The sequence below is a fragment of the Lottia gigantea genome (assembly GCF_000327385.1).
Source record: "Lottia gigantea unplaced genomic scaffold LOTGIsca_37, whole genome shotgun sequence".
Classification (NCBI taxonomy): Eukaryota; Metazoa; Mollusca; class Gastropoda; family Lottiidae; genus Lottia; species Lottia gigantea.
Genome location: NW_008709259.1, coordinates 447,441 through 461,604, shown reverse-complemented (window position 1 = coordinate 461,604; position 14,164 = coordinate 447,441). Strand labels below are relative to the sequence as shown.

General features: G+C 31.2%; 2 protein-coding genes across 2 annotated transcripts; both read left to right on the top strand.

The window, feature by feature from the left end:
- Positions 1 to 416: 416 nt before the first annotated feature.
- On the top strand, positions 417 to 2,580 carry LOTGIDRAFT_178722 (hypothetical protein; the record flags this gene model as incomplete). Its single annotated transcript, XM_009059036.1, has 5 exons — positions 417 to 471; positions 802 to 938; positions 1,363 to 1,467; positions 1,796 to 2,008; positions 2,401 to 2,580. The coding sequence occupies 5 exons, from the start codon at positions 417 to 419 to the stop codon at positions 2,578 to 2,580; spliced, it is 690 nt and encodes a 229-aa protein (XP_009057284.1).
- A 7,905-nt stretch (positions 2,581 to 10,485) lies between these two features.
- LOTGIDRAFT_121653 (hypothetical protein) lies at positions 10,486 to 11,016 on the top strand (the record flags this gene model as incomplete). Its single annotated transcript, XM_009059035.1, has 1 exon — positions 10,486 to 11,016. One exon carries the CDS (start codon positions 10,486 to 10,488, stop codon positions 11,014 to 11,016), a length of 531 nt encoding a protein of 176 aa, XP_009057283.1.
- Between the last annotated feature and the right edge of the window lie 3,148 nt (positions 11,017 to 14,164).

Genomic DNA, 14,164 nt, shown 5'->3' with positions numbered 1-14,164 from the left:
TTCACTAACTTTTGCTTTTCATAGCTTCTCGTGAGGAAAACCATGGCGGGTTCATCGAGGTCAAGGTTGACTTTGAAGGTGAAGGTCGCTGACAGGGTTTGTGCTTAAAGCAATGTTTTTTCCACATTTTTTATAATATCTTCTTTCTGTCTCCGTATTTTTCTTAAATTTTTAACTAAATTTATTCCTGAAGGCCTTAGTTTCACGACTGTCATGAATTTATTTCCATTGCATTGATGTAAAATGCTTAATTTTGGATGTTTTGTAGCCTGAGCCGGTATTGTAGAAATGCAGAGTGGTTGAAAAAAACATAACAAACTCAACTGAAGTGGCAAATGGTGTTAATTTCGAAATTGCAACACTTTCTAGCCAGACAAGTTCCATTACTATTTTATTTAGCATCATCTAGAAGTTTAATGGCGTGGAGATCAAGTGGTAGCAGCAATGAGAATCTCATTGACAATCTTCATAGTAAGTTTACCATGGTTTTGTCAGAAGATTCAAGAAGTCTACAAGATGCGGGAACTGAGATTACGTTTGGTTTGTGCTATGTTTTGGTTCATGAAGTTATCAATGGAAGAGTGTTTCAATGTTTCATGTTAGACTATCTACAAAATGATTTTTCCAGTTTCTTAATCCTTTCACATGACTATTTTTTTGTGAACCTCATAGAAATTCAAATTAGAGTCATCAGTTTAATGCAGTATTGAAAAACTTAAGTATGGTGAAAAAAATTATTCAACTATGGATTTTTCTTTGACATGTGCTTGTTATTTAGGAAATAATATTTTGTTTTTGTAGCAAATGGAATTATAAAGAATTTAAGAGTTGTTGAAACTATGAAAAGTGTAGACAGAGCACATTTCTGTAAACAGAATAGTTATACTGATGCTCCTCAAGGAATAGGTTATTCTGTTACAATTAGTGCACCTCATATGGTCAGTTGATTTTATTTTGCATTGTGTAATTTTATTGATAATCAGAATATGAGTTGAGACAAATTATGAATGCCTTTGTTAACAATTTCTATGAAAATGAATTAAAATTCTTTGAAAAGAGCATCTTCTTCACAAATAATATGAGGTATTTATCAACCTCGACTAACTCACACATTAATTCCCGATGAAGAGCCAAGAAATTTTATGAGAAATCTCAGTGCAGCAAGTCCTACTTTTTTTTACGTCTGCTGTAAAAATGCAGCAAACTATGGAGTGTACCATGAGGGAAATTTTGTCAGGTACTTGACTACAGAATCCTTAAGCCTGCATCACTAATAGGGAAAATCCAGAGGTTGAAAAAATACCCGACCCACAGCTTAACAGACCTAGTCAATCTAAATTATGTGTTTTTTTGTTGTTTCAGCATGCCCATGCTCTAGAGTTATTAAGTGAACATTTAAAAGAAGGAAATAAAGCATTAGATGTTGGTTCTGGAAGTGGTTATCTCACCGCCTGTATGGCTTTAATGGTAAGATTACTTTATAGATGGAGGACAACTTGGTTAATGTTGAGATTCCAAATGTGAATGCAGCAAGGATATGAGGGGTTCTCACCATAAAAAAATTGGAAAAAAATTGCATTGATTTGTTGCGTTCCCTCACATATTTTGGGAAAGGTTATGATGTTACATGACCTAAGGTTATAAAAGACATTTTTTCAATTTTGTTAGAAATGAAGTAGGTGTATTAAGGCCTCTCTGTTCCCCCACTGGTGCAAAAAAAAGTTGTAATATTAATAAATGTCCTTTCCATTGAAGAATATAAATTGATTCACCAATCATTTGATTATAATTTCAGGTTGGTGCTAAGGGTAAAGCAGTAGGTATTGATCATATAGATGAGTTAGTGGAAGGATCTCTAACTAATGTTCAGAAAGATCCTAAACTTGGTAAATTATTAGATAGAGGACAGTTAATGTTTGTTGTAGGTGATGGTAGACAGGGATTTGAACCCGAAGCACCTTATGATGCCATTCATGTTGGTGCTGCGGCCCCTACCTTACCTGAAAAGGTTTGTTTATTACTGTTTATCTATAATCTCTGTAATTGTAGGAGCAGGTTCTCCAAATATTATATCTTTGACTGTTTAACATTCAGACAAAATTGTGTAGAATTGTGTTGAATTTCTCAGGTTTTTCAATTTTTGTCTATTTTGTAAATCATGCTTGGTTTTCCATAACTGTCAATCAAAATTACTTTCTGCTGCTGAATAGGGTATTAACATTAACTTTGACAGCAGGCAGTGTGCAACAAAAGGAATCCTGCCATTGCATTGGAATAAGCTTGGTATTTTTTGGATGTCTTCAACAGGTTTAACTAACCTGTAGATTCACATATTAGGGATGGTGTAAAACAGTCCTTTATTTATATGAAATTGCTGGAAGTAGCCTTTTATGATTTCAGCTAGTTGAACAGTTAAAACCTGGTGGTAGATTAATTATACCAGTAGGAAATCAGGGTGAAAATCAAAAACTATTACAAGTAGACAAACTAGCGAGTGGAGAAGTGGTGAAGAAAAATCTAATGGGTGTAATATACGTGCCTCTTACGAGTAAAGATAAACAAGTTCCAAGGTGGAGATAACTTTTACAATATTAGCATGATTGGGCATGTAGGATTACTTCCCTTTTCTTTATTAATTGAAGTATTTCCATGTGTTTCTGTAATGGAAACATTACTAAGACAATTATTTACACTGATCAATATTTTAAAGGGATTGTAAAAAGGTTTTCAGATTTTTTTATGTGTATCGGGGACAGTGATATCATCAAATTGCACCATTCCAATTTTCAATCAGACATCTATGGTTCCTGCAATTCCACTGAAACTAAGTGTTTGATGATGTCACTTATCGCAAAATATGCATTATCACATAAGGTCATTCAAACACTTAATATATTGGAATTGCAGGAACCAATTGTCAATGATTTTTTTTTCAGCATCAAATTAATTATTTATATGCTTAGTCAGCACACTCTTGTTGACTTTTCATCACAACTGAAGCACCTCTTTCAAAGCGGTTTTGAATAAGTGAAGAGATCACTCTGGCGTTGAGTTGTCATGGACTATCATATGCTGGCTAATTGTTTCTACAAAATATATTATTGGTGTCCAAAATAACCAGTTCATGATGCACATGCTTTAAAGATGAGAATAAGATATTTTTTTCCAAGATATTTTATCAAAACTCATTTCTTTCATTGTAGGAGAAAGGTAGATTTATAAAGAAGTTTAGACAAAAGATATGTTGTAATTTGACCTGCTTCCTTATCCTTCTGTGATTCAATTCTGCATTCTGCTTTAATCAGAGACTTTTTACGATAGCTATATTTTATGAGCCACTCTCGTTGTTGCTAGGATTTTGGTCACACACGTGCTTGTAATTATTTCCAAATGTGATGTCGCATCCTAGAGGTCACTTGCTTTGGGAGTAATGACCTCACAATGCTACACTCATTGTGTTTATAGTCAAGCTGAGATAATTGTACCCATCCAAGGTCAATCTCAGACATAAATATAAGCAGTTTATTAGAATCTCTGCAAGCCATTCCTCTTATATGTCTACGCAATTGTAACAGTGGATTGTCGGTGATGATATTTTTTATTATTCTTAAATGTGTAATTCTTTCTTCACTTATTACAATTGAAGGCAAATGCTTATATTATGCCTTGATGAGAAGAGGGGCGAGAGGATGGAATGTTTTCAGCAAAAATCACTTTTGTGACAAAGATATGCCCAAATACAGAAGTACTGGAAATATTAGAAAGGATATCAGTGGAAATATAAGTTTGAAATGATATTACTATAATGACAGCCAGTGATATTAGACATTGTGCCATATTAGGGCTTGTTTTTGAATTGTACAGTGTTGATCTTGTGGCTTACTAGGTTAACAAAGAATATTTGTGTAGTTAACTTATTAGTAGTTCAACCAAACTTGTAATTGAATGAAGTCATTAAAGGGACAGATGCCCCATTTTGGGGGGTTGATTTGAGTCTTGAAAATATGTCAATAATCTTCAGAAGTAATTGCATAATTCCTTCAAAGATATCTCAAACTAGGAATTTTACTCACTATTTCCATATATCACAGAGTATCTTAAATTGACAAATCATCATTTTAACATTCAAACACTGATAATTCTGGACACACATGGATATGAAGGCTCAAATTACATCCGTGAGCTGTTTCTGAGACTAAAGTATGATTGGCCAAAGAGAATGGTGCACCTGTCCCTGTAGATGGAGACTGAATTCTCTGTTATATTTTATCATAAATGATATCTTACGAAATACAATAGCCCTGATTTAAAATTCATATTTTAAACTCATTCAGAGAACATTAAAACATATTTTACTGCATATTAGTTCTTGTTTTCGCTTAATGTTGAATTTTGTAAGACATGCATCATTTCAAATCTTTGAGCATACTCTTTGCCCTTACTGTTGCCAAAGTGTTGTAGCTTAATAGGTTGTGAAGCTATTTTGTGTTTCCTGGAACTAGGGCTAGTTTTGCAATACTCTTATGAAAAATGTAAGATCAAATTTATTGATCATGGAATTAGGTTTGTCTACAATTACTTGTAAAACAATCAGTTTTAGGCCTACAGTCTTATTTTAATAAGTCCCAAAGTTCTGGAAAATCATGATTATATTTAAATGAGTTTTATCATCTGGGTTTTGAAAGTTAGAATCAATATTCTAAGTTAAACTATCTGAAGTCACAAAGATTTTGATAATATGACATTATGTTATTGATAAAGCTTAAAATGTTAACTATTTATGTAAATAAATTGTTTCAATAAAATTAGAAAGCTTTCTAAAGGGTTTTTATTTTTCTCCTTGCAAATCTACCTTGAAGGTTTTTAATTTACCTCAATGACAGTCAATGATTTTTGCTTAAAATCATTACCATACATTACCATAGTAAGCACAGTGCTCAAATGCTCTAATTTGTGACTAGATGCTAACCAACACTGACCAGTGCACGACGGCTGGGTCATTTCAGAAGTTGCTCAAACCAGGCACCAATATAACATATTCTTTAATGCCACTTTATATGTGCAGGCTTCAAGCAAGAAACAAACACAGGCACATGACTGAAAGACTCTTAAATCTAAAACCTCAACCTAATTTTTCACCTTTTAGTTTTTACTCCTTTCAAAGCGCCTGAAAGTAAAGACATCTTCACATGCCTACCTTGATGATTGTCATTCATTAAACTAAATTAAAGAAAACAAAGATAAATTCATTAGAGGGTATGTAATTGTACGGAATTTGAAAGTGGTCTTGGTGGTATCATTCGAGATTTTTGAATTGCGGAATCCTGATTGCTTCTGTTCTAGCGTTCAGTTCTGAACTAGATTTCGAACACACCAAAACAGAATCGAATGGACCCTGTGATGTGATCACGTGATGTTCAAAATGGTGGCTTATTGGTAAACAAACATGAATAAAGTGGAACAACTTTCAACGCGGGTAATCCGTGTGTTAGGGTGTAATCCATCGCCTCTTACTCTTCAAGGTACCAACTCCTACCTTGTTGGTACAGGATCAAAGTAAGCAAACTATGATACTAGGCCTGGCATGGTTGACAATGACACACACTAGGCGCATATCACTATAGCCATATTTTATAAGCCTACTGCAGACGTCCGTCTCTATTTTAATTCTGTGAAGATGCAGAGAGAAGCAAACTCTTATGTTCATCCTTATTCTAACAATATGTGAGCTATTGTGAGGTAGATTACCTACACCATGTTAGTTTTCAAAATCAAAGCTTGGACATTGTGTTGCAGATAGCCTAATTAGATTGTCAACAAGGCATATTGAGGGTACCAGTACTCATATTTTTAATTATGTTAATTGTATTCATTGCAGAAGAATTCTGATAGACACAAGTCACCCAGAGAAACCTGAATATATCAGTTTATTAAAGTCAACATTAGATATACACCAATGTTCAATACAAGAAATTATTGTTACACATTTTCACCCTGATCATACTGGTTCTGTAACAGACGTCTGTAGACACATCATTAATGATAAAGGTACGAAATGTATAAATGAATATTCTGTATTCGTTATCACTATGCCTGTGGTGTGTAGTAAATTTCTAAAGTGTAAGTTTACTAGTTAGAACAATTTCAGAACTGATTCATTTGTTCAAGATTATGCTTAATAAAATATGCAGCTTCATGCAGTATCCTATATTTGAAAACCTGGCCCTCAGTTTTCTATTTGTAAGTGTGGCAGGACTTCAAACATATATAGTCAGCTGCAAACAAGGCCTTGGTTTACTGTCCAATCTAAAATCCACACTTTTTCGTTATGAACCCTTGACCAGAATGGATTGTGAAAATGTATGTTGTAGAATCATTTCCACATATACTGGGATTGAATCCTTTCTTCGGGTTAACTTGCTAAAATAGTCTATTGCTCTACTTTTATTCTGTGATTTTAGATGGTCGAATAAAAGTGTCGAAAATAAAGAGATTAAATGGAGAAGAGGTGGATATTAAACAAAATTATACTTTCATTGAAGATAATCATCCTTTTAAGACTGAAGGTGCTGGTCTAAGGTAAATACAGTCAAACTTGTATTGAGCATGCAGTCAAGAGAATGCTAAAAATGGCTGCATACTACAGGATGATGCATGGGTTGGTGCAAGCAGTTAAGAATAACTAGTTGATATTTTGTTACTACAAAAGCGCTTATGATCTATTCTAGAGCTGTATATGATCTATCAAGAGCTGTATATAATCTATTTTAGAACTGTTTATAATCTATTCTAGAACTGTATATAATCTATTCCAGAGCTGTATGTATAATCTATTCTAGAGCTGTATCTATAATCTATTCTAGAGCTGTGTATAATCTATTCTCTAGCTGTATATAATCTATTCTAGAGCTGTGTATAATCTATTCTAGAGCTGTATATAATCTATTCGAAAGCTGTATATAATCTATTCTAAAGCTTGCCATTGTGATAATAATCTACTGGTATATTTAATATAATCTATTCTAGAGCTGTATATAATCTATTCTAGAGCTGTATAAAATCTATTATACATCTGTACATAATCTATTCTAGAGCTGTATATAATCTATTAGAGAGCTGTATATAATCTATTAGAGAGCTGTATATAATCTTTTCTAGAGCTGTATATAATCTATTCTAGAGCTGTATGTAATCTATTCTAGAGCTGTATATAATCCTGGCCACTGTGATGATCATCTAGTAGTATATTTAGAAGAAGAACAAGCTGTTTTTACTGGTGATACTGTTCTTAATGGGACCTCAACTGTAAGCTTTATGATGTTGTATTATATATATGACAGTTTTTGTCATTGTAAAGATTTAATCTAATTATGTGTCCCCAACAGATTTGATATGATGAACTCAAAATTATCTGGTTGCAGAGAATATTTTCCCTAACGACCCCAACTTTCAAGTTACCTCTTTCTTGAAATTACCAATTGCATTGTCTCAAATTCTTCTGAGCGAGGCGTTTATTGTTCGTTTTTCCATCAATTCTTCTACATCGAGCTCAATAACGAAAGGGATTCGTGTTAAATGAATTGTATAGAAGTTTTCTCAACACAGATAATATCACAGATATGCACCACTCCAATATTCTTGTTAATTCACTAATACTGAGCATTTAAGACGTCACTATCACAAATTGGATATCACAAACCTTTCATTGTAGACTGTAAGAGATTTGAAAGCTTATATGAACTCTTTAGAAAAAATATTGGATCTGAAGCCAAAGAGATTGTACCCTGCCCATGGTCCTGTGATTGATAATGCTGTAGAGAAAGTACAGGAATATATCAGCATAGGAACCAAAGAGAAACTCAGATAGTAGAATTTTTAGAAGCAAATCACCAAAGTTCATGTACCTCCCTTGATATAGTTCAAGCTGTTTATAAGGTGTGTTATTACAGAGTTATTGCCCTTGTCTGAAAAAAACGAAATGATTTTAAAAAGAAGATGGCTACTTATGTATAACATTGGAATTTCTCAAGGATCAAAACAACCAAATTTTAATGAGAAATTGGCCTCTTTAATGGGCATTTCAGGGTTTACATGAGAAATTAATAAGTTCAGCCAGAGATAATGTGATACAACATTTAATAAAACTTCAAAATGAGAACAGAATAGGTAAGTTTTGTTATTCTAAAGACATATAGGCCTTGCTCCTCACAGTAATCTATTCAAATAAGATATTATGGTCAGGCCTGTAGCCAGACTTAATTGTTCAGAGGGACAATAGTATACAGTTGCAGTAATGATTGGTGGGTTCTCAGGTTACAGGCCTAAAGTTAATAAATTTGACCTCTTGATTTACTGCAAGCTTTTACCAGTAATTTCCAGATTGGCAAATGCTGGTCAATTGAAGTTTTTCTATTCTCAAAGTTCTATGGATTTGTTGGATTCTACAATTTTCCCTCGGGAAGACATGAAATTTTGGTTAATTTTAAGACATGATTCCTTGTAATGGTTCTGTGAATTTTTTTAAATGGACTTAACATTTAACCTTTCACTTTATCTCGCACAATTATATTGTTTTTTTTTTTACAGAAAATGTTGGTGAAGATCAATGGAAATTCAAAATAAGTTGAAATCAATTTAAACAATTTTTTCATACTTGTGATATCAAAATAATATTTTAATAATCTTATTAATTTTTTAAGATAATTTTATCTAGTAGAAAAATTTAGCTGTAGAATGCCAAAAATAATTTCCTATGTAATAAATCATCACAACTAAATTGTTGTATCTTTTTCATGTCAGTCTCACCCAGCTTTATGAGGACTGTTTGAAAAGTTTTAAGCCTAACTTTGACCAACTCATATCAGGTCAATCGTTTTCATTTATTTCTCTAAATAATCCCCTCCAAATTTTACACACATTTTCCAGCAAAGTTTGTATGCAGTCATACACAAAATAAAAAATGGCGATTGCCTTATCCCTTTTAATATTGGGAAAAATTTTGAAGCCTGAAGGTCCAAATCAGGCTATAAAATCATTAAATGTTCGTACTGGTTGGTGGCAAAAGTTTGTTTCACCCGGATTGAGATGTCCGATTTGGGTTTAAAACTTTTCAGCCAACCCTCGTAACATTAAAAAATTAACACATTATGATGTAACGAGTTCATGTTTATTTAGGATTGTTAAAGAGTGATTTATAATTACAAATAATTAAAAATGTGTAATCCCAAAATTAAAAAATTTAAAATAATTTACATAGTGAGTTGAGATGCAAAGCACAATTTTTGTAAATTTATATAGAAGGATTGGTCAATATTAAAGTGATAGTAAAGAGGTTTTCTCTATTTTGTATGTGTATCAGAGACACTTCTAGCATCAATATGCACCATTCCAATTTCCAGTCAGATGTCTGTGGTTCCTGCAACTCCACTTAAACTAGGTATTCGATGATGTCACTAATCGCAAAGGGCCTAATGTGATGCAAGCATTTTTTGCAATTAAAAACAATTATTTTTTGTGGAATTGCAAGAACCACAGACGTCTGATTGTAAATTGGAATGATTCAAATTGATGCTATCAGTGTCCTCGAAGCCCAAAAAAAAAATTAGAAAACCTCTGTACAATCCCTTTAAGCTTGAGAAAAAAATATAAACACAAAAATCAGCTTTCAAGCATTAACCCTTTAAACATTGTTAGATGATCCAGGATGCTTATATTGAGGTTATATGTTGTGATAACACATGGTCACTTTCAGAGAGGTCTAATGTTTAAAGGGTTAATCGATTAATCTAAATATGATGGAGTTAACATAAGAGGCCAAAAATTCCAAGATTTGCATTTCTTTTTTCAAAATCATACCCTAAATTCTAGAAAAATATAACATTTAAAAATTACATCATTATGCCACATCAAATAAGCAAAGCATACCAATTCTACCTTATAAATAAAAGAGCTTATGTAAAATGATTTTATTTTTACTTCCAAGATCCAAATTGTAAAATAACAAACCAGATACAATTTTTGTAAAAATTATTCATTTTTAACACAAAATTCATTGGCCAAGGTTTTTCTTAAGAGGGGTGTTCTTGCAGTATATTTTCCCAAAAATTAAAAAAAAATGTATTACATGTATTATAACTGCACACGGGGATGTAGTAATGCCCTGAAAATGGCAGTCCAAACAGATACACAAAATTGCAGGAGAACGAGCCATCAAATATTCATACAACTGAAACAATTTAGAAGACTATATCTACTATCTATGCATTTCTATAATGCCACTATGCCTTCTAAATGAGCAATAAATATTTGTTAATTACAAAGCAAGTCAATATCACATCAAAACAATACAGCTATTAGACATAAAAGATGAGCAACTATGGACATTTATACAAATCGACTTTTCCAAAAAAAAATTAAACCGAAGAAGGACAATTATATTGTCAAGCACAGTTAATGTGTAAATCCAGATTCCATTCAGCACAGTTAATGTGTACATCCAGATTCCATTCTGCACAGTTAATGTGTACATCCAGATTCCATTCTGCACAGTTAATGTGTACATCCAGATTCCATTCTGCACAGTTAATGTGTACATCCAGATTCCATTCAGCACAGTTAATGTGTACATCCAGATTCCATTCTGCACAGTTAATGTGTAAATCCAGATTCCACTCAGCACAGTTAATGTGTACATCCAGATTCCATTCTGTACAGTTAATGTGTACATCCAGATTCCATTCTGCACAGTTAATGTGTACATCCAGATTCCATTCAGCACAGTTAATGTGTACATCCAGATTCCATTCAGCACAGTTAATGTGTACATCCAGATTCCATTCAGCACAATTAATGTGTACATCCAGATTCCATTCAGCACAGTTAATGTGTACATCTAGATTCCATTCAGCTGATGCATATGTGCACATCCTTACATTTTTGTTAGAAAGAGAAAAAAAAAAAAGAATGCAAAAACCTGTACTAATGCCAAAGTTTAAAATTTCACAAGTGGAGGTTTAACTGTGATTGCACATTAAAAAAAAATAATTATTTAAAATATAACATTTTGTGATGATTTACATTTATCTTTCGAGGTTTTATAAATTTTAATGATAAATATCAGCACTGAGATATGCTGTAATTTAAGTTTTATGTTCACCTTACATATATGACAAGAAAGATGGTGGAATCTCGAGTAAAATCTCTTGTGTTTCCCGAGCTTCAACAACATGATTATCACGTCAGCGTCAGGATTTTGACTCATGACAAGACATCTGTCTGCCACAAAAATTGGTGACAAAAATTATCCGTGTTCCCACAGCTTAATAGCTAAATTGACCCAATAAACACTTCATAAAAGAATACCACTATGACACTTAAAGATGGGTTTCCTCATTCTTAAGTGTCAAATATGGAAATTATTGCATTATTTGGTGTTTCTAATGAATTATCATGTATTCTTAATCAAATCATTATGTCCTTATTGCATATAATCAAGAGTTTGAACCTATCATAAATGTCCTTGTATGTACAGTCTGAATAAACAAAAAAATTCTTTTTCACCTTTCTTGATCGGTCACTCATTGGAATTCTGCTGGTAGTTTTCTTCTAACTTAGCTAATTATGAATTAATTATGGACATTTGAGACAAACTAGTATTTTTCCAAGTCATTATAACACCCATACTTTCTATTCATAAAAGTATTAGCATACTCATCTTTATAAATGAAAATAAGGGAACCCATCTTTGATACTGTAAATATAATATTAGGACTAGTGGTAGCAAATGCATATAACACTAACACTATAGCACTATTGATGTAAAATTGTGACATTTCTTTTTTGGCAGGACATCTTTATATTCCAGTTTTTCTTTGAATTTGGTGGATGAAAATAAAAAGTAGGCATCTTGCCTGGATGAACAAAATCCAGATACTAAACTTTGAAATAAATATTCTTGAAATTAACTAAAACCCTACTAAAAACACATGTAACACAAATAGCAAAGGCATTAAATACATAACACAATAACACATGAGCAATATAGAATATCATATCATTATAATACTTAGTTATAATAATTTGATATATCATATCATTATAATAATTAGAATATCATATCATTATAATAATTAGTTATAATAATGTTATATATCCTATCATTATAATAATTAGAATATCATATCATTATAATAATTAGTTATAATAATTAGAATATCATATCATTATAATAATTAGTTATAATAATTTGATATATCATATCATTATAATAATTAGAATATCATATCATAATAATAATTAGTTATAATAATTTGATATATCATATCATTATAATAATTAGAATATCATATCATTATAATAATTAGTTATAATAATTAGAATATCATATCATTATAATAATTAGTTATAATAATTTGATATATCATATCATTATAATAATTAGAATATCATATCATAATAGTAATTAATTATAATAATTTGATATATCATATCATTATAATAATTAGAATATCATATCATTATAATAATTAGTTATAATAATTTGATATATCCTATCATTATAATAATTAGAATATCATATCATTATAATAATTAGTTATAATAATTAGATGTATCATATCATTATAATAATTAGTTATAATAATAAGGATATCATGTTATTATAATGATTATAATATCATATCATAATTACAATTAGAATATCATTAGATTAAAAATATTATCTCAAAAAGTCTGGTAATGTTTAAATAGTTTTCTAAAAATCTCCAAAAAAATTTTACAATCCTTAAATACAAATCATTGCACAAAATGTGTGTTTTCTACATTTTAAGCTTACATAAAGCAAAAAACTAAATATATCACATAATCATTTACATATAAAATTCATTGTGTTATTGTGTGAAATACACTATTTCAATATATTATTAGGTTTCAGTAGGTTTAGAATATTAATACAATAGGTATAGCTATCTAAATAATATTTGATATATGGGATATCATATAATTTTAATACTAATTCTATATACTTTCCTGTCAGCCTTAGTAATTTTCATAAATTTTTAATCAGATCATGCTTGTCTAAATATTTGCGTTACCATCTACAGAATATTTCCGATTATAATTCTCAGTTTTTTACCCCAAAATGGTCCCTTACCAAAATTTTAAGTTTTTTTTCCCCTTTGAAAATACCGCAAATAGATGTTGAGGATCCGTCATTTTGTCTGTTTAACTTCAGCAATCAGTATCACGTATCATAATTCAAAATCTGACATCTGATTCCCCAACGATTCAATAAAAGTTTTTGAATATTGAAGTAAAATTGAGCTCCAGCATCTATTAAAGCAAATATTTGACTCTTATCGATAACGAATTTAGATATAGTTCTCAAGTCATATATGTAATGAATTTTGACAACCAGAAGGTCAGGTATGAAACTTGTGATTGAATGAAGAGATCTATTTAAGAAGCAACCATATTGACTTTCTCACATAGATCCTAATGTAATTTACAATGAATGATACCAGATATAGGTTTGATATTTTATAATATCATGGTTTATTATTCGATGATATTTAGAAAATCATAAATAATCTAAGTTTGATTCTATTTACTGTGACTCAAATAAGACATCATGTTAAGCTCAAACAACAGAATCTCAGCCACAATATTAAGAAGAGAAATACACCATCAATTACAACTAACAATTTTATACGTCTACGTTCTAAAGACAAGAGTTATAGAAGTTTTAAAAACTTTTTATGATTATCAAAGAGACTTACAGCATCTTTTTGCATCCTTCCAATTTCAGGCAGACGTCTGTGGTTCCTGCAAATTCATTGAAACTAAGAGTTACAATATCAAAAGGTGCTACTAATAGCCCCTTAGCCTTTGGGATAGTGTTGTCACAAAGCACCTAGTTTCAGTGGAATTGCAAAAAAAACAGACTAACTATGGAAGAATTCACATCGATACTATCAATTTCCCTAATACATAAAATAAGTGAAGAAAGCTTATTTACTAAACTTGGGCAAACTAACATTGATTCTACAATGACTTATATTGTATCTATTACAGATGACTGATGCTGATATATTTGACAATTCTTTTGGGCCTTTGCCTCTATCAAAAATACTGATGCTATATAATTTCTATAGTTCATAACAAAAGT